This window comes from Xenopus tropicalis, chromosome 3 (assembly GCF_000004195.4).
Source record: "Xenopus tropicalis strain Nigerian chromosome 3, UCB_Xtro_10.0, whole genome shotgun sequence".
Classification (NCBI taxonomy): domain Eukaryota; kingdom Metazoa; phylum Chordata; class Amphibia; order Anura; family Pipidae; genus Xenopus; species Xenopus tropicalis.
This window is the reverse complement of record NC_030679.2, coordinates 51,520,529-51,547,887: the sequence shown is the minus strand read 5'-3', so window position 1 is coordinate 51,547,887 and position 27,359 is coordinate 51,520,529. Positions and strand designations below refer to the sequence as shown.

General features: G+C 40.7%; 1 protein-coding gene and 2 non-coding genes across 5 annotated transcripts; all 3 read right to left on the bottom strand.

The window, feature by feature from the left end:
- Positions 1 to 7,398: 7,398 nt before the first annotated feature.
- Positions 7,399 to 14,051, bottom strand: slc25a3 (solute carrier family 25 member 3). 3 transcript variants are annotated; one of them, XM_012958742.2, is made up of 8 exons: positions 13,942 to 14,051; positions 12,565 to 12,723; positions 11,348 to 11,472; positions 9,801 to 9,980; positions 9,395 to 9,576; positions 8,823 to 8,995; positions 7,910 to 8,020; positions 7,399 to 7,826 (listed from the first exon to the last, which is right to left on the bottom strand). In XM_012958742.2, the coding sequence occupies exons 2-8, from the start codon at positions 12,710 to 12,712 to the stop codon at positions 7,666 to 7,668; spliced, it is 1,080 nt and encodes a 359-aa protein (XP_012814196.1). In that variant the 5' UTR covers positions 12,713 to 12,723; positions 13,942 to 14,051; the 3' UTR covers positions 7,399 to 7,665. The 3 variants fall into 3 exon arrangements, with proteins under 3 accessions (XP_012814196.1, XP_031753627.1, NP_988928.1); XM_031897767.1 differs by lacking the exon at positions 11,348 to 11,472 and adding an exon at positions 11,086 to 11,210; NM_203597.1 differs by lacking the exon at positions 11,348 to 11,472 and adding an exon at positions 11,086 to 11,213 and having other exon boundaries at positions 7,403 to 7,826; positions 13,942 to 14,014.
- Positions 9,092 to 9,315, bottom strand: LOC116409917. Its single transcript, XR_004222165.1, has one exon. It is a non-coding gene; the product is annotated as a small nucleolar RNA SNORA53 (small nucleolar RNA).
- On the bottom strand, positions 10,093 to 10,334 carry LOC116409916. The gene has a single exon (XR_004222164.1). It is a non-coding gene; the product is annotated as a small nucleolar RNA SNORA53 (small nucleolar RNA).
- Positions 14,052 to 27,359: the final 13,308 nt, after the last annotated feature.

Here is a 27,359-nt window from a genome sequence, read left to right as displayed (position 1 = left end):
CATCGCTTCATAATTATGACACGTGTCCTTTTAGTGAATCAAGCGTTAAGTCGCAAAAAATAAGAAGTGATAAAATTTTTAACACATGCTATAAATATCACTCGTTTTATCAACCTTTGGTGAATCGGCCCCATATTGTGCTATTTTTTCACCTTCCCAACACCCCTTTTCCTTTCTCTTGTTTTTAGAGTGTTCATCAGAAACAGATCCTTTTCGCAGTTGCATTACATGTTGCATTTTCCAACTCTACATATAGAAATGTTAGGAATCAAATTTCCTTTGTCTGCAGTTTCAGTCTGGCAGCTCAGTTCTCAGCAGCATCCATGCAATGTAAGTAACTATTGTATCAAAGTCATTGGCCTTTAAAGGACATGTAAACCACACACACAAAAATGTAATCAGTGAACAGCCACTTTGAAATCTTTCAATACCTGCCACACTGGTTGTCCAGAGGTTAATAGTAAGACTGCAGCATCACCTTAATCGCTTAGATTTCCTTCTCCTCCTGTAACCCACTCGGCCCCCTCCCTCAGGAATTTGCTTTGATTCCTGGCTTGCCAGACATGCTCAGTTGTTCAAAGCTCCAATTACTAAACACGCCCCCAGTCTAGCAGCCAGTAAAGAGATGGCATTGCTGGTTCCCATAGAAACTCAGCTCTTATCAGGACCGTATATGAAAGGGTAGCCGGAAGAATTCGTAGGGGAAGGACCTCTCCTACACCTCCCACTGAGACGGCAGTCGCTGAGGGTGAGACAGGACTGGGCCTAGTGGAGGAGTGGCAGGAGTGCCAAACTGGAGCGTCGGAGCAGAATCAAAAGCGTATAGGTTGGTCAGGCAGGCGATAGGTCAGTTCAGGCAGCGAGGTTCAAATTCCAATTCAGGCCGGGTCAAAATCAGAGTTTCAATAGCAGGAACAGAGGCTTAGTGGTTTCCAACAGAAATGATCACTTCGCAGTGATCCAGGCCTTTGGCATTGTTTATATACGTTCTGCGCATGCCGACGTTTGCGTCATCGCGCCGCGCACGCCTACTTCCTGGGACCGTGACAGGCGTGTGCGCGCAGAGAGGAGGGCGACGCGCGCCGGGAACAACCCGTGGCGCAACCTTGGGTCCTGGCCGACCACGGAGAGCAGCCCCAGGTACCCTACAGCTCTAGCTGTCTGCTTCAATTTTTTTCTTCTAACTTTCTCTCCTGAGCTCAGCTCAAACAAATTAACAATACTAGTTATCTTTTTAAATTTTTCATTATAATAAATATCTGCCAGTCTTGATATCAGAGCACGACTGTGTTGCTATGATAAATACTGTTGCAACTACATGCTTCATAACATAGCAAAGTAGTGAGCTGCTGTTTAAGTGAGAACCCAAATAACTTTAAAAATAAAAGATATTGGGGGGTGGAGCTAGCCAGCACTGAATATGGAAGTGTGAGAGTAGTAGTCTGAGTGATAAAGAGCCTAAAAGCAACACTGAGCTCGAGAGACCCCAAGGAAAAGTATTAAAGAACCCCTTCTAGCAACATTAGCCTGAAGCATCACCCTAAAAAACCGCCACAACAGGTCACAGCTTATTTCTCTCCACATCCGGGCACTGATAAACAACCTAATGTGGCCGCCATCTTGATTCAACACATGGACACAGAAGGAATCAATGCAGGCAGGCAGCAAACAACAGCAGACAAGACAAAGACAAGACAAATGAAATGGTTTCATATTAGTTTTTGTACTGAGATAATACTAAATATGCAAAAAGTTGTTTATTAGGTTATAAAAATGTTTTTTCTTGTTCATGGCAATTGCAGAAATCAGTTTTTCATGAGGAATCTCTCTCACTATACCGATAACAATCAGATTGCATTATCAAAAAATAAGTACTGTATACCATGGGGGTAGCAAACAGCTGAGACTTGTTATGGTTACATTTTATTCATTAAATGCTAGGGGCCTCAATACCCTACAAAAAAGAAACCAAGCATTAAAAGAAGCATAGAAATCTAAAGTGGAGATCTTGTTCTTTCAAGAAATGCACTTCAAGAGCTCAAACCACCCCTCATTTTGTAATAAATGATACCCACACAGTTACCATCCCTATTCTAAAACCAAAGACCACAAATTACAATTACAGATCCACTCCAATCTGCTAACCATTTTGCTAAATACTACACCTCTCTTTATAATTTAGCTAATCAACAACAAGAACCCCAACCTACATATGTTGGCATACAACAGTACTTATCAACAATATCCTTACCACAACTTACCCCCTAACAAGCTGAACAACTGAACGCCCCTATATCAGGAGAGGAAATTGAGAAAGCAATTAAACTCCTAAAACTAGCTGAATCGCCTGGACCATATGTTTTCACTAACGTGTATTGCAAACTCTTTCAAGACAAACTTATACCTTATCTTTTAAAACTTTTCCAAAACATCATGGAAACATGCAAAATTAACCTCAAATTTTTATCAGCACATATATCCACAATCCCCAAACCAGGGAAACAACACGACCAAGTCAAAACTACCACCCAATTGCTTTATTAAACACTGACTTAAAACTGTACTCCATAATTTTAGCTGTCAGACTGAATAAAGTTCTTCCCTCGCTTATCCATTTTGATCAATTTGGATCTGTACCAGGCAGACAGGCCCCAGACAACACTAGGAGATTCTATAGCCTGCTATGTCATATAAAGCTAAAACAGACTCAAACCCTTCTTCTTTCTTAAGACGCAGAGAAGGTGTTTCACAGAATCTACTGGGGGTATATGAAACAAATATTAAGCAAATATGAGCTTGGCAAAAGTTAATTCAAGCTATTCCTCCTTTATGTTCCGATTCTACAGCTTGAGTGATGGCTTCAGGGATTCTGTTAGACACCTTTCAAATCACAAATAGCACCAGGCAAGGCAGCCCATTATCCCCCTTATATTTGCATTACTGTTGCAGCAAGATTAAGGGCAAATACAGACAGCTCAGGCATTACAACTAAATTGGGCAAACATAAGTTAGGACTATTTGCTGATAACATCAAATGGTTACTAACTAACCTTCACATTACCCTACCAAATGTAAAGCAAGAGCTGGACACCTTTTACAAAATTTCCTGGTATAAAATAAACCCCCACAAAACACAAGCACAGATGAATACCTTCATCTGGGCAGGTAAAAAAACACAGATTAGCTGCAAAAAGTTTGCAACAACCGCTCAGTAACGGCAGCCTAGGCCAACCAAATATCGTATACTATTACTGTTAGAGCAATTAACATGCATAGTCCAAACTACTGCAGACAATTATTAGACCTAGAGTCAGCAGAACTGCAAGAACTGCTCTGGCTGCCTATAAAGAATAGACCAGCCAACCTTCAAGTAGCCGGATGATACTATCCTTCTGGGACAAACAAAACAAAACCACATCCTTGGACAGTTCCCTTCCCCAAGAATGCCTTTCTAATTTGCCGCAGAGGGGAAAAAATTCCTTCCTGACTCCAAGATGGCGATCGGACCAGTCCCTGGATCAACTTGTACTAAGAGCTATCTCCCATAACCCTGTATTCCCTCACTTGCTAAAAAGCCATCCAGCCCCTTCTTAAAGTTATATAATGTATCAGCCAGCACGACTGATTCGGGGAGGGAATTCCAGAACTTCACAGCTCTCACAGTAAAAAATCCTTTCCGAATATTTAAATGGAACCTCCCTTCTTCTAAACAGAGTGGGTGCCCTCGTGTCCGTTGGAAGGACCTACTGGTAAATAAAACATTAGAAAGGTTATTATATGATCCCCTTATATATTTATACATAGTTATCATGTCACCTCTTAAGCGCCTCTTCTCCAGTGTAAACAAACCCAACTTGGCCAGTCTTTCTTGATAACTGAGACTTTCCATACCCTTTACCAGCTTAGTTGCCCTTCTCTGGACCCTCTCTAACTCAATAATGTCCCGTTTGAGCACTGGAGACCAGAACTGAACAGCATACTCTAGATGGGGCCTTACCAGTGCTCTGTAAATGGGAAGAATAACCCCCTCCTCCCGTGAATCTATACCCCTTTTAATACAGCTCAAAACCTTGTTTGCCCTTGCAGCTGCTGCCTGGCATTGCTTGCTACAGCCAAGTTTATTATCTACAAGGACTCCAAGGTCCTTCTCCATTATGGATTTGCCTAGTGCAGTCCTATTAAGGGTATAAAGTGGCTTGCATATTTTTACATCCCAGGTGCATGACCTTACATTTATCCACATTAAATCTCATCTGCCACTTAGCTGCCCAGATTGCCAGTTGGTCAAGATCCTGCTGCAAGGATGCCACATCCTGGATAGAATTGACTGGTCTGCAGAGTTTTGTGTCATCTGCAAACACTGATACATTACTTATAATACCCTCCCCCAAGTCATTTATGAACAAATTAAACAAAAGTGGACCCAGTACAGAACCCTGAGGGACCCCACTGAGAACCTTATTCCAAGTAGAGAATGTACCATTAACAACCACCCTCTGTACCCGATCCTATAGCCAGTTTTCTATCCATGTGCAAACGACTTCACTAAGACCAATAGACCTTAGTTTAGAAAGCAGTCGTTTGTGGGGAACGGTATCAAATGCTTTGGCAAAATCCAAATAGATTATATCTACTGCATCCCCACTGTCCAGCTTCTTACTTACCTCATCATAAAAAGCAATTAAATTGGTCTGACATGACCTGTCCTTCATAAAGCCATGCTGATTACTGCTCATAATGCCATTCTCCTGTACATAATTTTGTATGTGATTCCTTAACAAGCTTTCAAATATTTGCCCACCACGGATGTCAAACTTACAGGCCTATAATTGCCAGGCTGAGATCTTACTCCCTTTTTAAATATAGGAATGACATTCGCCTTCTTCCAATCCCTAGGTACCGTACCTGATGAAAGTGAGTCTGAGAATATCAGAAACAAGGGCCACTGCAATTCTGCCCCTAGCTCTCTCAGTACCCGAGGGTGTATTCCATCTGGCCCCGGAGCCTTGTTTACATTTATCGTGTGTAACCCTTTGAGCACCATATCCTGTGCCAACCACTGTGTAGTTGGAGCTGAGGCAACAGTGCAGCTATTGGGTGGGACTTGGCATTCTGGCTCCTCTACTGTATACACAGAAGAAAAGAACTGGTTAAGAACACCTGCCTTTTCTGTATCCGCTGTAACCATATTGTTATTATAACTTAATGGGGCCACACCCTCAACCGGAATCTTTTTACTATTAATATACTTGAACTTTTTGGGGCTAGTCTTGGCCTCTGCAGCAATGCGCTCCTCATTTTCTATCTTTGCCTTCCGGATTGCTGTTTTACAATACTTGTTATAGTGTTTATATTCATTAAACGCAGCTACTGTCCCCTCAGACTTATATTTCTTAAAAGCTTTCTTTTTTCCCTATTAACTTCTTTACCTCAGAGTTAAGCCACATAGGGTGATTCTTAACACTTCTACATTTTCTTATTAATGGAATAAATTGAGAACATTAATGATTTAATATCATTTTAAATGACAACCATTTCTGCTCTGTGTTTTTATCAGAAAACATAATGCCCCAATCTATGCCCTGAAGCGCTGCCCTTAAGGAGCTAAAATTTGCCTTCCTAAAATTCATTGTCTTTGTTGCCGCCGTGTAAATTTGTTTCCTGCACCAAACATCGAATGAAATAACATTATGATCACTATTACCCAGGGATTCAACCACTTGCACATTTGCTATACGTTCTGGGTCATTAGAGATCACTAGATCCAGTATAGCATGGTTCCTGGTTGGCTCCTCAACAACTTGTGACATAAAGTTGTCATGCAGCAAGTTTATAAACTTGTTCCGAGTTACTGTCCTGGCAGTACTATTGCTCCAGTCAATATCAGGATAATTAAAATCCCCCATTATTAACACTTGCCCCAAACTAGCAGCCTTTTCTATTTGCAACAGGCTGAGCCTCCTCACTTACATTAGGGGGTCTATAGCATACCCCTACAATTAGTTTGGTAGATTCTTTACTATCTGTGAGATACATAATACTTTAAAAATACATAACTCCAAAAGAGTATAGCTTTCCCTACATTCAATCCCATGCCCTTTCTACAACACAAGCAGCACATTTCCGCTCATTCCTAGTCGGCTCTGCTCCCTTTTCTTTTGAGTTCTTTGGAGTATCTACACGCTTGCAGCTTCTTTTTTGCAGAACCATCTTCACAGTCAGAGGAGAGCTCAGAAAAGAAATGAAAAGGGATGGAACACTAGACTAGTTAAGCAGCTCAAATGAGCTACAGTTTGTGAGCTTTTCATTTAGAAACAAGCAGAATCTGAATGCAGGAAGAAAGGTGTTATTCTGGGCACTATTTAGAGAAGAGCTTGTCATTTGCTGGGGTGAAAAAAACTCCACCGCATAGAAAATCCTTTAGTATGTTATAGAGCAGTGCTGTCCAACTGCTGTGGTACAGAGTGCCGATAATGGAAGCCCGTTTTGATCACTCCTCTTTTTTTTAAACTGCACTCACTTCAGACCATGCCCATGTTATCACAAGAGCTGTTAAGACCATACCCACATTAATGCAGTAGCACAGCAAAAGCCCAAATGGTTGGTGCTCACTGTAGGGATATCACCCTTCATTCATATGTGAAAGAATTATATTTTGTCATTAATATATACCCTTAAATCCATATGCCTCCTCCCCTTTGGATAGCACAGCAACCTCCAGCATATAATACACACCTTAGGGACCATTTAATGGCTAGTTCCACATGCTAACAAACTCCCATAGCAAAGCCTGCCAGGTTAATCTCGCATAGGCAGCATAGGGCAGGCAAAATACTGCCTCTATATGTGCATATCCTGCCTGCGTGCCATACTCTGCCTGCCCTATGCTGTCTGTGGCATACACACAGGCAGTACATACAGTGGCACAATGTGAGGTGTAAACAATGAAGGGGCTTACAGGCTGAGGTGTGAACAATACAGAGACTAAAATGGTGTGAACAGCCTGAATCTGGAGGTGTGAACAATGCAGGGGGCCGTTTATCCCAGTACTGGTACCATTTAAATCTTACACAAAAAGTAAGCAGCCATAGAAGCCAGACAGGTGGGGGGGGGCACATATGGCCTGTCAGGTGGACAGCACTGTTATAGAGGGAACTATATTCCTTGCCCTGTCCCCACTTCTGGAGTGGCTGTCATCAGTTTTTCTAAAGTTGATTCCTGCTGAAGCCTCAGGCCAGTGTACATGTATCAATGAACAGAGCTGCCTATGGATTTAAGTCAACACACTTAAGACAGGGAACTTATTTGGAAGAGCAGACCGAAGCACTGTAACATATATGGACATTCTTCACCACTAATTCATCAGCATCAACCACTCGAACAAAAATACAACTGAAATGTGTTTGGGATGGATATTTAGTTCTGTACATTAAATCTTTAACCATCAGTTTGTTAAGTTTAAATTACATAAATGCAATAACTCTCATCTGTTTATTTCAACAGATAAACACAGCGGTAAAACCAAGTTACAATGTGTAGGCTATGCGGCAAGGTGAGAGCACAACCAATAATTACATCTGAAACAACCATAGGTCCTATTTTTTAGTTGAATTTATAAAAAACGCCTTTTGAAAATGTTGGAGTTTGCATGATTTGAGTCCATGTTTACTGAGTGAGACCAAGCTTCTTCTTCAAGGATTCTGGCATCTCAGGGGGAGGAGGACGAGGAAGTCTGAAGTAAACCTTCACAGAGTCATAGATAAACCACTGCAAAGCAGTCAAGGTACCAATCATGATGATACGGGCAGTCAAACCCTTCCAGACACCTGTTGAGAACAAAGTGGTTGTAAGAAACATACAAAACTTGCAAGGTGGAAAAGGAATATAGCTCAAAGAGTATAACACATACCTTTAGGCCCAAGTCTCTTCAGAACTTCCAAAGCAGTGCTTCCCTTTTCCTTGTTCAGTACAGAGACCACAGAATCCGCAGGATGTGAGACAATGGCACAGAAGACACCAGCTACAAAACATAAATATATGTTAGGAGCGATAGCTGTATTAGGTCATTAATAAAAACTGAATGACATCTTAATGTATCTGCTGGCTGTTTTGGAGCTGTGTATGGCCGCCTTAAGGGTGTTTTTCTTGTTAACGTGGCCATAAACCTTACGATTACGATATTTTGTTCCCTCCACTGAAGTTCAGAGCTGAATCGTCAGATATGTAGGTAGAGACAATAGGGATTCTACCTCCACCTGACAATTCAGCCCTAAATGCAGATTTTGCTCAGGCACCTTCAACGGCGCCCAAGCAAAATCTTGCGTCCCTATCAATCGACGAGACAACCGATAGCCGACGCTCCTGTGATATCGGTCACCTCGTTGATCCACCATGCAAAGTTCCTTACTACAATATCAGTGCGTGTATGGCAACTTTTAGGAGTAGCCTGCAACAGAATGTAGCCATCTACTGGAAGGTGGCAGATAAGCAGCTATTTAACATTCTCCACAAGTTTTTGTTACTGGGTTGCATTCTCCAGTGGCCTTCAAACAAGCTCTAAAATACTAAAGATAATTACAAAATCAACATGTTTTAGGAACTCCTGAATAATAAAATAGCTTTGCAAGCTTTACAGGAGATCATTTATCATTCACATCAGTCTCTGCCCAAGTGGACAGAACACACAACAAACCAGGTTTAATTATAAAGCCAAGTAACCTGCCTGTAAATAGTGGCTACAAATTCATACTACTACAGTCATCTTGTCCATAACTACTGCTTTTAGTCAGTTCACGCAAATTTCAGCATAAGATCTCACTTACCAATATATCCAGCCACGAAAGTGACAACCAACTGCTCAGATTTTGAACATTCGCTTCTGGGTTTGGGCACAACATACTTATAGAGAGCTTCAACAGTTCGTTCAAAGCAAGCAAATTTCATCATTGTGTATGGAATCTGCCTCATCCAAAGAGGAGCAACACCTTTGTAAAACCTGTATGTAGAGATGGGAGGGGGGGGGGGGGAGAAAGGTCATAAAGCTTAACTAAACACAAGGTTATCTTTTGTCATTTTTTCTAATGAGTTTCTAAGCATGAGCAAATAAGTAGTGTCCTGATGGAATGAGTGAACCCTGCAGCTAGTGGTATCAGAAACAGAGGGTTATAATACAAGTATATTAGTCTCACATGACCCAATCACCTTTCACTGTGCAACCAGAAAGTTTCTAAATGTCTAAGCTGGAACCGTTGAAGGCATACAATGTAAAATTAGCAGAAACCGATATTCACAAAGGTAGGTCTAGGGCAGCATGTAACTTCAAAAGTAGCAGGGAAAACAAGGAAGCATATTCAGAGAAAAAATATACTGTATAAATTTATGTATAAATACTTACGCCCAGATGCCTTCCTCAGCATACATCTTGGGAGCAGCTTGTCTTAAAGTATTAGCATAGCCTGGTTGTGTCTGAATGCGTACTTTTGCAGCTTCCATTGGAGCCAGAGCAATATCAGCAAAGAACTCAGCACTGGCAGACGCAGCCAGGTAAAGAGAAGTACGCCACATGTAGGAATTTTCCTGAAAGAACAACATACATTTTAGTGGGTAAAAAACCATCACATCATACAATATTTTCAACCTACTACTTATTGGTTCTACGATAATCCTTTACTAGCTAGAAAGTTTTTTCTGTAACGACTGCAATATATACCTATATAAAGATTTAATTTCACATTTTCTACCTTGCTAATATCTGCAGATTCATATTCATTGGCAAAAAGTTTTAAACTGTCACTAGTTACCTCGCCCAGCATATTAGCATACAGTATCTTGAACACTTCATAGAAACCAAACTTGCACAGGCCCTGCATTGAATATCCAATGAACGTTGGAGCCCATCCCTTTGCAAGGCCACGAACACCATCTTCTTTAAGGGTAATGGAAAAGCCATTGAAGATGCTCTTGTATTTTTGAGGGTCAACCTTAAAAGGAAAAAAAAAAAAAAATTGCATTTAAAAAAGGTATTATACAACAAATTTTTTTAAAGGCTTAAAAAAAAAAAAAAAAAAAAAAGTAGTTAACTCTTTAAATATATATGTCCGCACATTTGCTAAATTCTGATGGTGGCATGTGGTTAGGAAACCACGGCCATCAAAATGCCAAGACAAACGTGCAGGTATATTAGTCTCACATGCCAATGACTCAAGCACCTTTGACTGTACAACCAAAAAAGTTGCTGGTTGTCTCTTAGCTGGAACTTCTAAAGCCCAAAATGAGCAGTTAGCAGGACTCAGCATAAGCGGACTTCCACAAAGATGGATCTAAGGGAGCATGTTAACGTGCGGCAGGGGTTCTTCTGATTATGCATTAACTGCAAGTAATTACTAACAAAAATTAGTACAATGGAACTTGCATCCGCTGACTTCTACAGAAATCACATTTCATTTCGAGTGTGCAATCCAACACAGCAATATAATATAATATAATATAATAGGCAGGCCTATAAATAAGTGATGGGACTGCTTACATACTGTAAGGTTAGACTTTTCTATAGTGAATTAAGTACCCCCCCTTTGGAAGAAAATTTTGAAGTACAGGATTTATGAATGCAATTCAACACTTACATGTATCAGAAAGTTGCATCTTTCTCCTGTAGCAAAAGAAATTCAAACCCCCATAATAGATTTCTAACTTCATATTTTTTGTTTGTATGATCTTTTGTATACAGCATAGCCATTTTGTAGAGAAATACCTGTGAATTAGGAACCACTAAAATAAAACCCACCATTCCAAAAAATAAAAATAGCCATGAGGAGAGCTAAACCCACACTTGCTCAAGGTGTTCTTCTGGGCACTTTTGCAATTAACTGCTTTGCTCTCAACATGTGCTGGTGTGTTGGTGGCCTGAAGTTAACGGAATATGGAGGCAGTGCCTGCAATCAGACACCACTCTGCACATTGCCTCTCCCCTTGCGGTCTTAAAGAAGTGCCAACAGCGGGGGAAAAAAAAAAAAACAAACACCTCTGCATAGCAAAAACTGCGCTGGAAGGAAAACCGAGCATCCCTTAAATGTTTGCCATACTAACCTGAAGACGACATTTGACCAAATCCAGTGGTACGACAGCAGTGTGGGTTAGACCACAACTCAGGATGCCACCAAAGCCACAATATGCATAAAACGTTCCTGAGCCATATTCACAACTGAATTCACCTGCTGCACAAAAATCAAAACACACCATGCTTGTTAGTCAAATGTATGTTTTAGTAACTTGTTTGGTGGCAAACAGATTAGTTTATGCAAAACATTGGTTAATTTACACTGCATACCAAATTAAGCGAGACACAAACCTGAATCCTGCATTTAACCAGATCTAATGGGACCACTGCAGTATGGGTTGTACCGCAACTTATGATTCCACCAAAGCCACAAAGTGCAAAGAACTTGCCAGATCCGTAAGCACAGCTATACTCCTCTGTTTAATCAAAAGTGACATTTTCATTCACATTGCAGTCTATGAAATAGGCCTAAATATGTCAGTTTCAAGCCACTAACTGAAACAAGTTATTTTTTTTTTTAATACATGTGTGCAAACTGCTGTAAAGGTCTCCATAATGAAGACACATCTAATGCAAATTCTAGTGGTGACTGACAGTGAATGTCGCCTAGACACAGCTGTAACCATGCAAAATATGCTAAGAAAGTATAATGCATCCAAAATTTTATTACACTGGGGTTTAAAAAAAAACAAAAAAAAAACAGACCTCGGACCAAACTCTGATAAAGAATGTGACTGGTCTGTTTTTCCAGCTTCAACTAGATATTCTTTGTACAAAATATTGTTTGGCACATGGGCTTGGTCTCAACATACTTTTTTCCTATTGTTTTACTAGGAAAGACATGTATTTATTACTTCCAACAAACAGGGGAAACAATCTTGAAAGTATTTTAGAGCAATAGTGGGAGGAGACAGTATTCTTCAGATGAAGAAACAGCTGCCTGGTTGCTATGGTAATTATGCTCTAGCAACCATAAAATACCGTAAAATACAAAGGAGATAGGCAAAGTATTGCACATACTAATTCATCCTAACATTTCATTTTTCTATCAGTTTAATTTCATCCCCTATAAAAATATTTGCATGTCAAGAAATTATTTAAAAAGCCATGATTATGTCACACTAATACCAAAGGCAAGTATTGTCCTTTACATACATATAAGTCACAGGTTGCCCTTCAGATGACCTACTTCAGCAGGCTTAACCAAACAAGGCAAAATGGCCCAAGTTAAAACCAGGTCAAACCCCAACACTGCAGGTTCCAACCAGGACTAAATGATATGTGGTGCAAAGCTACTGCAGTAGATTCTGAAGGTTATAATAAAAAAAACAGGGTAAATTTAGAACCCATGCACAGTATAGAACACTCAAAGCACTGCAGCAGCTGACCTACAGTATCAGTGTCTCAGTAAACATGGCTTCATTTATACCTTGACAGTAGAATTCTAAACATTGTAGCAGCTGAAAAAGCTCATTACATAATTTTACTATCATATGCAACAAACATACCTTCTTGAACAGCAGCAGCAGCAAGCTGACGGGTCGGCTTTGTTTGGGGGATATTGCCTTTCCTTGATATTACAGAATCTTGCCCCAACTGAAAGTGGGGAGCATTGAAAGGGTTGGTCCGCGCTAACTGCACAACGGAGGAATACATTTCGGCGGCAACTGAGGGGGAAAGAAAAAACGTGTCAAAAGCCACCATAAGCGTAAAATAGAACATCAAACTGCAGATGGAATTATATTAGCCCCCAACAACCACGCATCTTACTTTGTTACTGGAGGTCTGTACATCTGCTTCATGCACTCCTAATATTAACTACAAAGCTAAATCACATACACACCATTGTACCAGCAGTGCTCACAAACAGCAAAACTAAGTAAAAACTCTAACACATTGCACTGTTTAACCCCGACATGACCATTCCCATCAAGCGTGATCGCTGCACATTACAAACTCTGATATGGTTGTTCCCTTTTAAAGATGAACTTTGCAAATAAACTTTGCGGTGCTATTCTGAGAGAATCTGCGGCTGATCTTATGTCTTTAGAATTGGATTTAGGCTCTCAGTCTTAACTTTCAGCAGCAGTTCCCTAGAAACCAAACACCAGAGAGAGAATGAACAGAAAGATCATTAAGAGAAGACGTGGAGCCTCCCAGAGCAATGATCCTTGTAGCTGCCAGGGTCATCAGTACATACAGAGCAATGATCCTTGTAGCTGCCTGGGTCATCAGTACATACAGAGCAATGATCCTTGTAGCTGCCAGGGTCATCAGTACATACAGAGCAATGATCCTTGTAGCTGCCAGGGTCATCAGTACATACAGAGCAATGATCCTTGTAGCTGCCAGGGTCATCAGTACATACAGAGCAAGTGAAAAGCTAAGAATAAGACACTCTAAAACACCTATGTATGGCCGATCACAGCCCCGGCTAAGCCAGCTATACACGCCCATCTTAGATTTGCCATTTGACCAGGTTAAGTAGCCAGGGTACGGCAATGTGATCGGGGCATCCCCTGCCTCTGGCCAGTACCATTGTCCTATTCCAGGGGGAGGGAGCCCCGCAAACACAGCTACGTCTATTAACATTGAATCACTTTATTTCTCCTGCGCTCAGAATCAGGCAGGAAACGCTCACCGACAGGAACTCGATTGCATTCATACTCTAACATGGAAATGATGGACTTCCATGCGGGTTAACAGGATACTACACAACTACTATACACACGCCGCTGCATTTTAAGTTAAGAACCCGTTCGGCCATCTCGGGTTGCGCGGAGAGCATTTATCACTATGATTCAGAAGCTACAGCACCACACAACACGAAAAGGAAAAGAAAACCTCCTTATTAATCCCCCGCAATGCGGCCTAGCAGAACTCACCCAACAAGATGGCGTTCACTAGCCCCCTCACCGGCTAACAGAGAACGAACGTCCTCCAGACCTAATGAATTTGTCCTTCCGTGACGTCAGCGCAACGCCCCTACAGGCAATACGCAGTGCTGATTGGATACGAGCACTGACGTCACCACAGAGCCCGCTTTCACATTGGATGGGGAGTTGCAGCGTCTTGAAAAAAAAGATATTGTCACGTGGACTACAGTACGTGTGCGTTACGTAACTGACGTATCTAATCTCCGTATTGGGCGTCCTGCAAAGTGACTTGTGCCCAATGTCACAGTGGGAGGTCAACTTCCTCTCTGACCTTTAAATCCTTCTCAACTGAGAGAAATGTGCAGATATTTGCGATATTAGCCGTGCTTTTTAGTTAAAGTGCATATCTTCAGCTTTTAGCGCTGCATTTTTAATCTGTTTAGTAGTTCTATTTCTGCAGTTAGGCTCCATGGTTTGTTTATTGAACAAATATTCCAAGGTGCCCTTAGTTTTCAATGGTCAAAGTACAGACAAATATGGAAGTAGATGGCATGAGCCCTAATATGGAGCTTTCTGACAGGAGCTTTGTCTTTTCTGACCCTCATATGCTGGTCTCTTGTAAGATTCTTGTATTTAGCAGTTGCTGTGAGGGCAGAATATCAACATCTGAATTGGAGTGTTTAATGGAACTGGAAGCCTGCTGATTCCCTTGTCGCTCATTTAGACAAATGATCTTGGCGGCTTTTAGCTTTCATTTGTTTCTCTCCACAGTGTGTACTTCATATGTGTCAAGAGAATTTCATTAGAATAGTAGATTCTGCTGTCAACAAATGCATTCAAAATTTGTAATGCTTTTATGCATTGCCTGCAATATTCTTTTTGCAAATTTTATTGTCATTTCCATTCATTTTGCATTTTTAATGAGAATTCCTAGTGCATTGCAGTTTAACTTCTGTGGTACCGAGGGCCCTGAATTTTTCTGGCCTACTTGGTGGAGGGCTGATAATGGAAGCCAGTTTTGACCACTTGATCCTTTTTTTAAACCACACCTATGTTATCACAAGAGCTTGTAAGACCATGCCCACATTAATTGTGGTAGCACATCAAAATCCCAAATAGTTGGTGCTCACTGCAGGGATATCCCTCTTCGTTCATATGTGAAAGAATTTCATTCATGTCATATTAAGACATACCCTTAAATCCATATGTGAACCCTGTTGACAGCACAGCAACCCCCACCACATAATTACACACCTTAGGGACCATATAATGACTATTTCCAAATGCTAACAAACTCCCAGAACAAACACCTGTCACATTCCCCTCCCACAAGCAGCATAGGGCAGGCAGAGTATGTCACACACAGGTAGCATAGGGCAGACAGAGTATGACACTCACAGACAGCATAGGGCAGGCAGAGTATGGCTCACACAGGCAGCATGGGGGTAGGCAGAGTATGGCACACACAGGCAGCATGGGGTAGGCAGAGTATGGCACACACAGGCAGCATAGGGCAGGCAGAGTATGGCACACACAGGCAGCATAGGGAAGGAAGAGTATGGCACACAATGCAGAGGGCCAGTTAATCAAAGTATTGATTACATTTAAAGCTATTGTCTTAATTGCTTTGTTTTTAAAAATTAGCCTAATGTGTTGACAAAATTAGCAGCTGCCTATTGAATCTCACTTCATATTATTTCTCATTGGTGTTTTGATTATATATATTGTCTTTATTTACACATTCCACTATCTGCATTCTGCATTTTTGACACCAATTCAAACCTTTGCCCTGCTGGCTCTGAGCAGGAGTAGAGACAGGAACAGGCAGGAGAAACTAAGGACAGGTACAAGACCAGGCAGAACTGAGGCAAGGCAGGATTGGAGCAGGAACAAGCTGAGAGCCCTGACCTCTGGTTCTGACTCTATAGCTAGCAGTGTGTTCTGACACCTGGCATGCAACTCAGACTACACTTCTTGCCTGTCTGCTATATTTGGGATTGTATTGTTCTGTGTCTCTTTAGTTATATGATTCTCTACATGTGTCACAGCAAAGAGCCCATTCTCTCAAAAGGGTGTCACCGAATAAATCAGTGAAACTCTCCACTAGTAAAGGAGGTAATAACCTAGTATAAACCTTTTCCATGAACCCATGCCGACTAATTCCCTTAAATATCTCTCTACTACAGATATGTAACTAATAGGTCTGTAAGATCAAAGCCCCCATTTTACTGGTACAAAACCAAAAAAGAAGTGTGTAAATAATGGCAAAACCAAGCTTTCAGACAACCAAATCCACGCCAAAAGTAAAAAATTATATTTAAAAATTTCATTACAGGAAGAGAAAAAAATATTTTTTTTTTAGTGATAAATGTGATTTAAGTGTTTAACTGATGATGAGCCACATACCTCCACCCAATCCCATGTGATATCTAGTAAATGTCTAATTAGAGTTGGCGCTCTTTTTTATAGTTATAGACACCAAAAAGTAATCTAAAATACACAAAAAAATTACAATAGTGAATACAATTTGCGGTTTATATAGAGTGTATTTTCAAGTTAAAAATCAAATAGTATGATTCCTTTATGAGTTAAAAATATCTCTTGTATGGAGTCCACACAGTATACAATACTCATACAGAGTTAAGGTTAGTATCTAATAATATTAGGAGACTCACCCAATATAACACTACTTGGGGTCCACTTATAATATCAATAAATGGCCCCAAAGAAGCGATAATTTATTAGGAGATTATTTGGTTTCTCTCCTCTCCCATACAGGGTTAAGCCAATAGCCAGTACAGTAGAATAAAATATGTATATCCCAGGCGGACAAATTCAGTAGAGGGCATAGAGACAGGAACAGGCAGGAGCAGAACATAGCAGGCATAGAGACAGGAACAGGCAGGAGCAGAACATAGCAGGCATAGAGACAGGAACAGGCAGGAGCAGAACATAGCAGGCATAGAGACAGGAACAGGCAGGAGCAGAACATAGCAGGCATAGAGACAGGAACAGGCAGGAGCAGAACATAGCAGGCATAGAGACAGGAACAGGCAGGAGCAGAACATAGCAGGCATAGAGACAGGAACAGGCAGGAGCAGAACATAGCAGGCATAGAGACAGGAACAGGCAGGAGCAGAACATAGCAGGCATAGCGGTAGGAACAGGCAGGAGCAGAACATAGCAGGCATAGAGACAGGAACAGGCAGGAGCAGAACATAGCAGGCATAGAGGCAGGAACAGGCAGGAGCAGAACATAGCAGGCATAGAGACAGGAACAGGCAGGAGCAGAACATAGCAGGCATAGTGGTAGGAACAGGCAGGAGCAGAACATAGCAGGCATAGAGACAGGAACAGGCAGGAGCAGAACATAGCAGGCATAGTGGTAGGAACAGGCAGGAGCAGAACATAGCAGGCATAGTGGTAGGAACAGGCAGGAGCAGAACATAGCAGGCATAGTGGTAGGAACAGGCAGGAGCAGAACATAGCAGGCATAGTGGTAGGAACAGGCAGGAGCAGAACATAGCAGGCATAGAGACAGGAACAGGCAGGAGCAGAACATAGCAGGCATAGAGACAGGAACAGGCAGGAGCAGAACATAGCAGGTGTAGAGACAGGAACAGGCAGGAGCAGAACATAGCAGGCGTAGAGACAGGAACAGGCAGGAGCAGAACATAGCAGGCATAGAGACAGGAACAGGCAGGAGCAGAACATAGCAGGCGTAGAGACAGGAACAGGCAGGGGCAGAACATAGCAGGCATAGAGACAGGAACAGGCAGGAGCAGAACATAGCAGGCATAGAGACAGGAACAGGCAGGAGCAGAACATAGCAGGCATAAAGACAGGAACAGGCAGGAGCAGAACATAGCAGGCATAGAGGCAGGAACAGGCAGGAGCAGAACATAGCAGGCATAGAGGCAGGAACAGGCAGGAGCAGAACATAGCAGGCATAAAGACAGGAACAGGCAGGAGCAGAACATAGCAGGCATAGAGGCAGGAACAGGCAGGAGCAGAACATAGCAGGCATAGAGGCAGGAACAGGCAGGAGCAGAACATAGCAGGCATAGAGGCAGGAACATGCAGGAGCAGAACATAGCAGGCATAGAGACAGGAACATGCAGGAGCAGAACATAGCAGGCATAGAGACAGGAACAGGCAGGAGCAGAACAGGCAGGAGCAGAACATAGCAGGCATAAAGACAGGAACAGGCAGGAGCAGAACATAGCAGGCATAGAGGCAGGAACATGCAGGAGCAGAACATAGCAGGCATAGAGGCAGGAACATGCAGGAGCAGAACATAGCAGGCATAGAGACAGGAACAGGCAGGAGCAGAACATAGCAGGCATAGAGACAGGAACAGGCAGGAGCAGAACAGGCAGGAGCAGAACATAGCAGGCATAGAGACAGGAACAGGCAGGAGTGGAAAAGAGCTGGTGTAAATTAGAGACCTTCATGGGTCTTTTTTTTTTTTTTCAAACCCGCCCCAAACCTATATCCCATTATCTTAAACCTGACCCCCACCCGCTAACCCACTTTCTTTTTCCCACACAAGCTCACCCAACCCCCCCCTGCAATAAGGGGTCCATTTATCAATGAATTATTGGGTATGATTACAAAAACTATTTTTTTTCTAAGTTTTAGAACTGTGCGTATTTTCTGCGATTAATTCGTTAATTTTTTGTACTTTTGCAACAAAATCGTATTTGTCGCAACGAGTACGAAAGTTTGCCAGAGTGCCATTGAGTCCTATGGGAGGCTTCCAAAATCATGCACTGAAGGATCAAAGTTTTTCACGCCGTTTATGATCATTCGGATACGAATATTTCAGAACTTTCGGATCGTACCACGATATTTTCGTACGACCACGATGCAAAGTTTTTGCGCTTTTAACGCACATCAGAAGTTATCGGATTTAATCCAAATTTTTTCTATCGTTCTTTTAAATGTCCAAAATTCGAACCTTTACAAAAATAATTCAGAAGTGTGGTCTTCCAGAAAAAAAACACTGACACAGAAACACAGGGAAATCAGGTGAGTAGATTTTACCCATGATTCCATGTCATCAAGCAGAAACAGTAGAAGAGACCTGACCTCCAGTCCCGATTTAGAAATCTTGTATGGACATCCCCTTACTTTCAACAGGAGAATATGGTACCTGCTTCTTCTGTCCATGTTAGTTGGCAAACCTCTGAAAAGGCTGAATTTATTAATAAGGGGCCCAATTTTTCATCCTTGCCTAAATATATTGTTCCTACAGGCTTTAAGATTAAAAAAGAAAATGTTAATTTAAAGCAGTAATACATGCCATCCAACTTCCAAAAGGGGTGAAAGCACATCCCTGTCAAGCTGCCATGGGTATCTTAGGCAGTACCAATAGATCTAAGCAAGCACAGGATGTTGGTTCTTTCAGAGGTTTCAACATCAGAAAAGCAGTAAATGTCTGACCGTTTACATTCTCTGAACTCCCAGCTCTGACAGCTAAACTGTGTAGAAGTCAATCCTATAACACAGTTTGGCTAGTGAGCAGGTTTTTCCAACTGTTTTTGGCAAAATGTTTAACATATGATATAGTGCAGGCAAATATTTTAGTAGTGTATCCAGAATACCAGTATTCAACCTTAAGTCTAATGTATTATGCAGAATACAGTTTCTGAATAATCTGTAGCACAGAAGTAAAACAGTAAGTAGGTGGTATAGCAAGGGCAAAGTCACGCAGAGTACTTAGCTTGCAATGTTTGTGCACCCATATATGGAGAGTGCCGGAAGCAATGCAATCCTTACATACTGACTGTTGAGCCATTTCGACAGATAATAATGAATGCACTTCATATGCAGCCATAAGTAAACAGTGCATCAGTTAGTTATGCAGCAGTTGGACATCCGACAAAGGGGACATCCTCACTACAAAACCCTAACCCTTAACAACTGTTTATTGACCACTATGGCTTTGCCAAGAAGCCATGTCAAAGCACCTGTGCCATTGCTTGTCAGGTAATAGATGTCACCATGTTTTCCCAAGCTACTATTCTCTGACAAGGAGGTGACATTGCACTTATCAGGCAATTACATATAAATCTAAGTGGGAGCTGCTTCGGGGCGCCTTTGCATAGCGTTTTCAGGTTCGTAGAAAACCTTTTTCACCTTCAGGCAATTGTCTCCTTACCCATTTAGGCTTGGTAGGGGTCAATAAATATATACACTGTAGCTGTACTTTCACTGAGTGATCCTGTGGTGAACCTGGGAACCTATCCCAGTGCCAACTGGCCATCAGCATGTGTGGCCAAATTTGTGTTAGCAAAACATTTTTCAAAAAAAAAAAATAAAATAAATAAAAAAAAATATATATATATACTTAGAACTAAATCTACTTATTTGTTTCCATATCAGTGAGCTGATTGGTAGATTCTTGCCAGGCAACTGTATGAAAGATGTGCAAAGGAGGCAGAATGGAAGGGGTTATATGCAGTCGAGCTTCATGCTGACCTTACTTTTTCAGCATCACATGCCTTAGGAGAAACAGACATTCGGGGGAGAAACTTTCTTGATTGGAGATGCACTGCTTCACTGGCATTTATCTGTGAACAAATCACAGACTGGATCATGGTTGGCTCAACTCATCTTGTATGCAATAACAATTGTACATAATATGGTTATTCTGAATTTAGTTCATTAAACTTTACAATTTCCACAGTTTATCAAACGTTTATTCTGGTGCTATTCAAAGGTTATAATGCATCTGATGACAGTAATAAGAAACCACATTGTCTTAAACTTGAATAACGAGTTGCACAGGAACAAAGTTATTTTCCCGAGGCCCTGCAGCTGTTGAGAAACTACAATACCAGGCATCACTCAACAAAGCCTGTCAATGGCTGATAAAAACCATGCCAGGACCACACGTTGGCCATTCCATTTAAAAAAACAAAAAAACATACAAAATGCATGAAAATTATTGTAGTATCTTCTTATGCACTGCATATTGCAAGCATTTTCTTACAATGTTACAGCCACATTTTTTACCTTATGGCGGGTGATTTCAAAAAAATATTGCACAAATTCACAGAAAAAAAAATCAATTTTGATGGTTTAGCTGACAACTTTGGCAAAATAAAAAAACTTAAGAGAATTTGGCATGCAAAATAAAAATGTAGGGGATGTCGCTACATTTTGTTCGGCTTATTTGATGATAATTTTTGGCGCACAAACTACATTTTTACTGTGCAATAATTCTTACCATTTAGACAACACTTTAGAAATTTGGCAGCATTGCAAACAATCTATCAGTCACCCACTATTGCAGTTTTGTAAGTAACACATTTACACATAGACGGAGGGTGAGTTTTTTGTTTGGGGAGGCTAAAGATGGGCCATACTTAGCGTATTTGCTGCTGGTGTAAGAAATGAACCTCTCACTGACTTCCAGGGATACTGCACAAATGTGCTTTTTTTTTCTACCCTAAAATGCTTCGGATGCAAAAGTATTCATATATACATTCACTGTAGGAGCAGTGCCAGCATTGTGTCAGTGTATGCTGTCTGTGTGTGCCACAGACACAGAGTATGGCACACATAGGCAGGGTAGGGCAGGCAGAGTATGTGTGCCACAGAGTATGGCACACATAGGCAGGGTAGGGCAGGCAGAGTATGGCACACACTGCCTGTGTGTGCCATACTCTACCTGCCCTATGCTGCCTGTGTGTGCCATACTCTGCCTGCCCTATGCTGCCTGTGTGCCATACTCTGCCAGCCCTATGCCGCCTGTGTGTGCCATACTCTGCCAGCCCTATGCTGCCTGTGTGTGCCATACTCTGCCTGCCCTATGCTGCCTGGCAGGGGTTTGTTAGCATTTGAAAATAGTCATTATATTGTCCCTAAGATGTGTAATTATGTACTGGAGGTTGCTGTGCTACCCACAGGGGAGGAGGAGGAGGCATATGGATTTAAAGGAACAGTAACACCAAAAAATTAAAGTGTATAAAAGTAACTAAAATATAATGTGCTGCTGCCCTGCACTGGTAAAAGTTGTGTGTTTACTTCAGAAAGTCTACTATAATTTATTATATAAATAACCTGCTGTGTAGCCATGGGGGCAGCCATTCAAAGGAGAAAAGGCACAGGCACATAGCAGATAACAGATAAAACACTATTGTATTCTACAGAGCTTATCTGTTATCTGCTATGTAACCTGTGCCTTTTCTCCTTTTTTGCCCCCGTGGCTACACAGCAGCTTATTATATAAATTATAGTAGTGTCACTGTAGCAAACACACCAGTTTTACCAGTGCAGGGCAACAGTGCATTATATTTTTATTACTTTAAAGCTCTTTCATTTTTTGGAGTTACTGTTCCTTTAAGGTTGTGTCTTAATATGACATAATATAATTCATTCACATATGAATGAAGGGTGATATCCCTACAGTGAGCACCAACCATTTGGGGTTTTGCTGTGCTACCGCCATTAATGTGGGTATAGTCTTAAAAGCTCTTGTGATAACATGGGTGTGGTTTAAAAAGGGGGAGTGGTCAAACTGGCTTTGATTATCGGCCCTCTACTGCGTTGGCCAGAAAAATTCTGGCCCTTGGTACCACAGAAGTTGGACAGCACTGCTCTGATGGATCAAACCTGCTGAATTTTTTTTCCTAAGCGTAATAAATCTCAAATTATTTTGAAAAAACAATTTTAGAAAAATTGAGTACTGGCCCATTTGTTAATCTCAAAGATATCTAGAAAAAAAAAATACTTTTTCTCAAAATTGCTTTGTAAATGTGCCCCATAGTTTACATTTTCTTTGTTGTGTCATTATTTTTGGTGCAAAAATGATCAAAAAACATAATTTACAATCAGATAAAAGTTAAATATAACCTGTGTTTAGTATGCTGACCATTTTATTCAGCTTACACAATACATAAAAAATACAGTATAGAGTAATTGCTAAAAGAAATTAGTCTTTATTTTCATTAAAAAACACTTTTAGGTTTTGAGGAAGGCAGCTTGCATAGCCTTGTCATACTGTAATTCCACCCAGTGTGGCTTGTGCATTTAAACAGACAGGAATACAGCTTTAATGCAATCTATATTAAGCATAGAGTATGAAACTATGGAAGAGCAAAGAACAGATTCATAACTGTATACAGATTCTTTCACTTGTATTACCTAGATTATTGTTTTTCTGCTATCTTAAAATGGTCCTAATATGTAATTTAAGGCTTATAATGCAGTACTGGCAACATCCACATAACCTACAGTGATTAAGCTATAGCATCACTATCTCTTAATGGAACAGTTCAGTGTAAAAATGAAACTGGGTAAAATTAATAGACTGGAAAAAATAAAAAATATTTGCAATATAGTTAGTTAGGCAAAAATGTAAGGCTGGAGTGACCAGATGTCTAACATAATAGCCAGAACTTTACTTCCTGCTTTCAGCTCACTAACCTCTTAGTTAGTCAGTGACTTTAGGGGGGGGGGCACATGGGACATAACTGTTCAGTTAATTTGTGAGCATGCAGATCAGATTCAAATACTAACTGAACAATTATAGCCCATCTGCCCCCCCCCATCAAATGATTGGTTACTGACTGCTAACAGCGTAGATAGCTGAAAGCAGGAAGTAGAGTTCTAGCCATTATATTAGATATCTGCTCACTCCAGCCTTTACAGATTACATTTTTTCCCAACCATATCAGTCATAGTCAGTCTATTTTGCCCATTTTCATTTTTAGACTGAACTATTCATTTAAAAAGGAAAATATACCCCTCTTTTGATATGAGCTCATCCAGTTAAGGTTATGTAAAAAAGTGCATAAACATGACCTGAACTTTCATAAATATTTGTTTTTACATAGACATAACTGATTCCACAGACTAAAAGGATACAATCATTGTCTATGTCTCTGACACCATTCTACAACCTTCCTAGGCTTACAGAGCAATGTAACCCCTCCCTTGCCTTGTTCAATTGTGAGATGAATACTTTTAGTCCCTCTGCTTTCCAGAGAATCTGTGTGGCACACAAAATGGAACACAGAAATCAACTTCAAGACTCAGATTCACTAACTTGCAAAAAGTTAAGGAAAGGGGTTACATTACACAGTGAGCCTAAGGGCCGTGACAGACGGCAACTAATCTCCCCAATATGCCATCCCACTGGCTAAAATGTAAATTGCTGGTGGGATGGCATACGCGGTGTGCAGGGATTTGTGGAAATTGGCAAAGTTGCCTTGAGAGGCAAATTCGATGACCGCGCCGCCGTGTATGCCATCCCACTGGCGATTTACATTTTCACCAGTGGGATGGCATTTCGAGATTTGTCGTGCGGCAACTAATCTCCCTGTGTGCCACAGCCCTAAAGGATGTCAAGAAATAGTTTGTATGAGCCAGTGACATACTATTATGGTTCCCTTTCTATCTGTGGAATCTGGTATGTCTGTGTAACAAAAATATATTCACCCACATTTATACATAGTAGATAAAATAATAGTTTACCTAAACCTAACTGAATAAGCGCTTGCTTCATCAATAAAGCTTTTCAGCACAGATATGTGTTGCTCTGAAGTTGACATTGGGTTTGGAAGGGACAGAGGACAAAAGTAAACAGAATGACCCATCCTATCAGACTTTTGCCAAGCCCCCCCAAGACTATTTTCATATGGCCTACATTATTCTTGTCCCAAGGCCCAACACATTTATAAGTGCAAATGTATAAGTGCTTACCTTGTATTAGTAATTTACTTAAAACCAGCTGCACCATTGTGCCCTATACATGTGATCCACTGCCTTCCAAATTTAAGTACATAGTAGCTGCCAACCATACGTATAATGTTGATATTTACACAACTTTACTGTGTGATGAAGGGGGGCAGATTTGAGACTTCAGACTAGTCTGTCAATTAATAAACTATTTTGGAAATCACAACAATCTGTGCTAACTCAGGACACATTTTAAGTTCAGAAGAGGTATTTTAGGCACAACAGTAAAATACGAAAACTGCATACTATAATACATATACACACACATGAAATGTATATAACAGCAGTTACATTTTTTTTTGGGGGGGGGGGGGTGGAACAAACATTGCCTTATTGCTATCTAATGCTAACAGCTAAAAATAATTTTATAGGTTTTAGGCCAATGACACACTGGCTGTTTTGCTAGCCATAATACATTAACACAATAAAAGGAATAAGCAAAACAGGCTTCCCTTTCTAAAGGAAGCAGGTATGGTTGGCAAACATGGAACTTGAAACACCTGAGCTCTACCTGCTTTACTCAGAAAGGTCCATGAAAAACAATGTGTGTAATGGACCTTAAAGAAAATCTATACCCCTGAACAATGTAGGTCTCTATAAAATGATAACACAGCTTATATGTAAAGTCAGAGCTGCATTATTTTCCATCAGGTGATCTCTCTGATCATCACAAAATAGTGGCTCAAGGGAAAAGATGTAAAAGGGCATTATTTACTGATACAGGTATGGGATACTATGTTTGTTTGAAAAAGCCACTTAATATAAATGGTTAGGTATTCATGCAGGAGGTATAGTTTCCCATTAAAGGAGTGTCTAAAAAAAGGACTTTATGGCTCTTTAAGCCAGCAAGTGCAGTGAGCAAATTTGCCATGTTATTTTTTCTCCAGTGCAGTTTTTCCCCCCCCCCAAGAATACTGGCATCATTGCAGATGCAAGCAGGCAATTATCTTGATGCAATTGCTCTGCACCTACCACAATTGTGTCTGATTTGCCATAATTTAATGCAACACTACTAGTGCACAACTGAACTGAATAGTCTGCCTAGTGTCATTTCTTGTGTTGGCATGCAAGTCATGTGTATTTTACTCTTTTTGAATAACTGTGCTGTAGCTATTGATGCAGGGAACCCTGAAGCGATCACCTGGTAGGAGGTGGTGGTAGTGCAGGGTTCCCGTGTCAATAGGTGCTGCAGCACCAATTTGGAAAGGAAGGCCTAAAGTGCAAGGAGCGCATTTTGAGTAGCCTTAATGAAATTGTTATGTACAACTCACTGCAGGGAAAAGTGCAAGTTGCCCACTGTTCTTGTGGAGATAATACCTTAGACTATTAGAAATGCTATATGTTATATACTGAACTTCCGCTCCAGCCCTAAGGTTCAGCAGCCCTAGAACAGTTATGACCCATGCCTTCCAAGTTGTCCACAGGAGAACCCCATCTTGGATCTCTTTAGCTATTGTTTGCCCCATGGCATGCTCAATGTTCTCCGGGCTGCTATTAACAAGCTATGCCAGCTTACGAGTCATTGTATATTTTCAGAACATTAGCAGAAAGGTTACATACGTAAAATCAACTAATGCGACAGTGCTAATTATTAATTCAAATGCAACACACTTGTTTTTAAACTGCCACTTAACACAAATCTGAATTACTAATCATCCTTGTACTGTGATTTTTATATATACTATATTATGTGGTCGACTTAGCCCAAGTACCAGCCCAAGGTAACCAAAGCCCTTAGGGCATTTTCAAAATACAGATATTAATTACTATAAGTAGCTCCCCATCTTCTTTTCTGTTGATTCACCACTGGGCACATTTATCAAAGTATGATTGTTTCCAAATACAAAAAAAATCGTATTTTTTCTATGTGCGGTTTTTTTGCAACTTTTTCATTAATTGGCACAACATTTTCATACTTTGCGACAATTTGCCCGACAAAATCATATTTGTCGCAACGAGTACGAAAGTTTCGGATTCTGCAGTTCCAGGTTGGAGCTGCAGAAAGGTTTCCCCGCCGTTTATGATCGTTCGGATACGAAAATTTCGTGACTTTCGGATCCCCAATACGATATTATCGTGACTATTATGAATTTCTCATAAGCATTTTCGTGAAATTTTCAATCAGAAATTATAGTATCTAATCCGAATTTTACCCATTTCGGGTAAAACTCGTACGGTTGAACTCGTACTTTGATGAATCTGCCCCTATGTGCTGTAAATCAGAAAAAAAAAATCTGGAGTAAAACACAGATTTTCACTGCTAAAGAATTGTGGTAGCCTTGGACGGCTACAAAGCCCTCCAAAAATAAGGTATATAGCAGGTCTTACATTAATGGTTTGCTGAACTTTAGTATTTCTTTTAAAACTAGATGCTTACTACTTTACAGTAGATAAAATAGTAAATTCTATGATCTAGCTTTTTATGAATATTAATAATCAAGAAGACTGCCCAGTAAATGAATTCTCCTTAGTACTAGAAATGCACACAAAGTAGCTCTGCTGTACATTTTTTTTTTTTTTTTATAAGTAATGTGTGTTCTACACATGAAGGTACACTTAATACTTACAGTAAAATACTTGAAGCACATCAAGAAAGTTATCGGATATAAAAATGGAAAGGGACAAAACTTGGCAATTTCATTACCCTATTTTTTGACTTGAGAGACTAAAACACAGTG

Coding starts and splice junctions, on each gene's coding strand:
- slc25a3 (NM_203597.1), bottom strand. CDS start 12,712: ATGTATTCCTCCGTTGTGCAGTTAGCGCGGACCAACCCTTTCAATGCT. Junction 9,577..9,800: donor ATGCTAATATGCTGGGCGAG/GTAACTAGTGAC, acceptor TTGTTCTTTCAG/GAAAATTCCTACATGTGGCG. Junction 7,827..7,909: donor GAAGAGACTTGGGCCTAAAG/GTATGTGTTATA, acceptor TGTTCTCAACAG/GTGTCTGGAAGGGTTTGACT.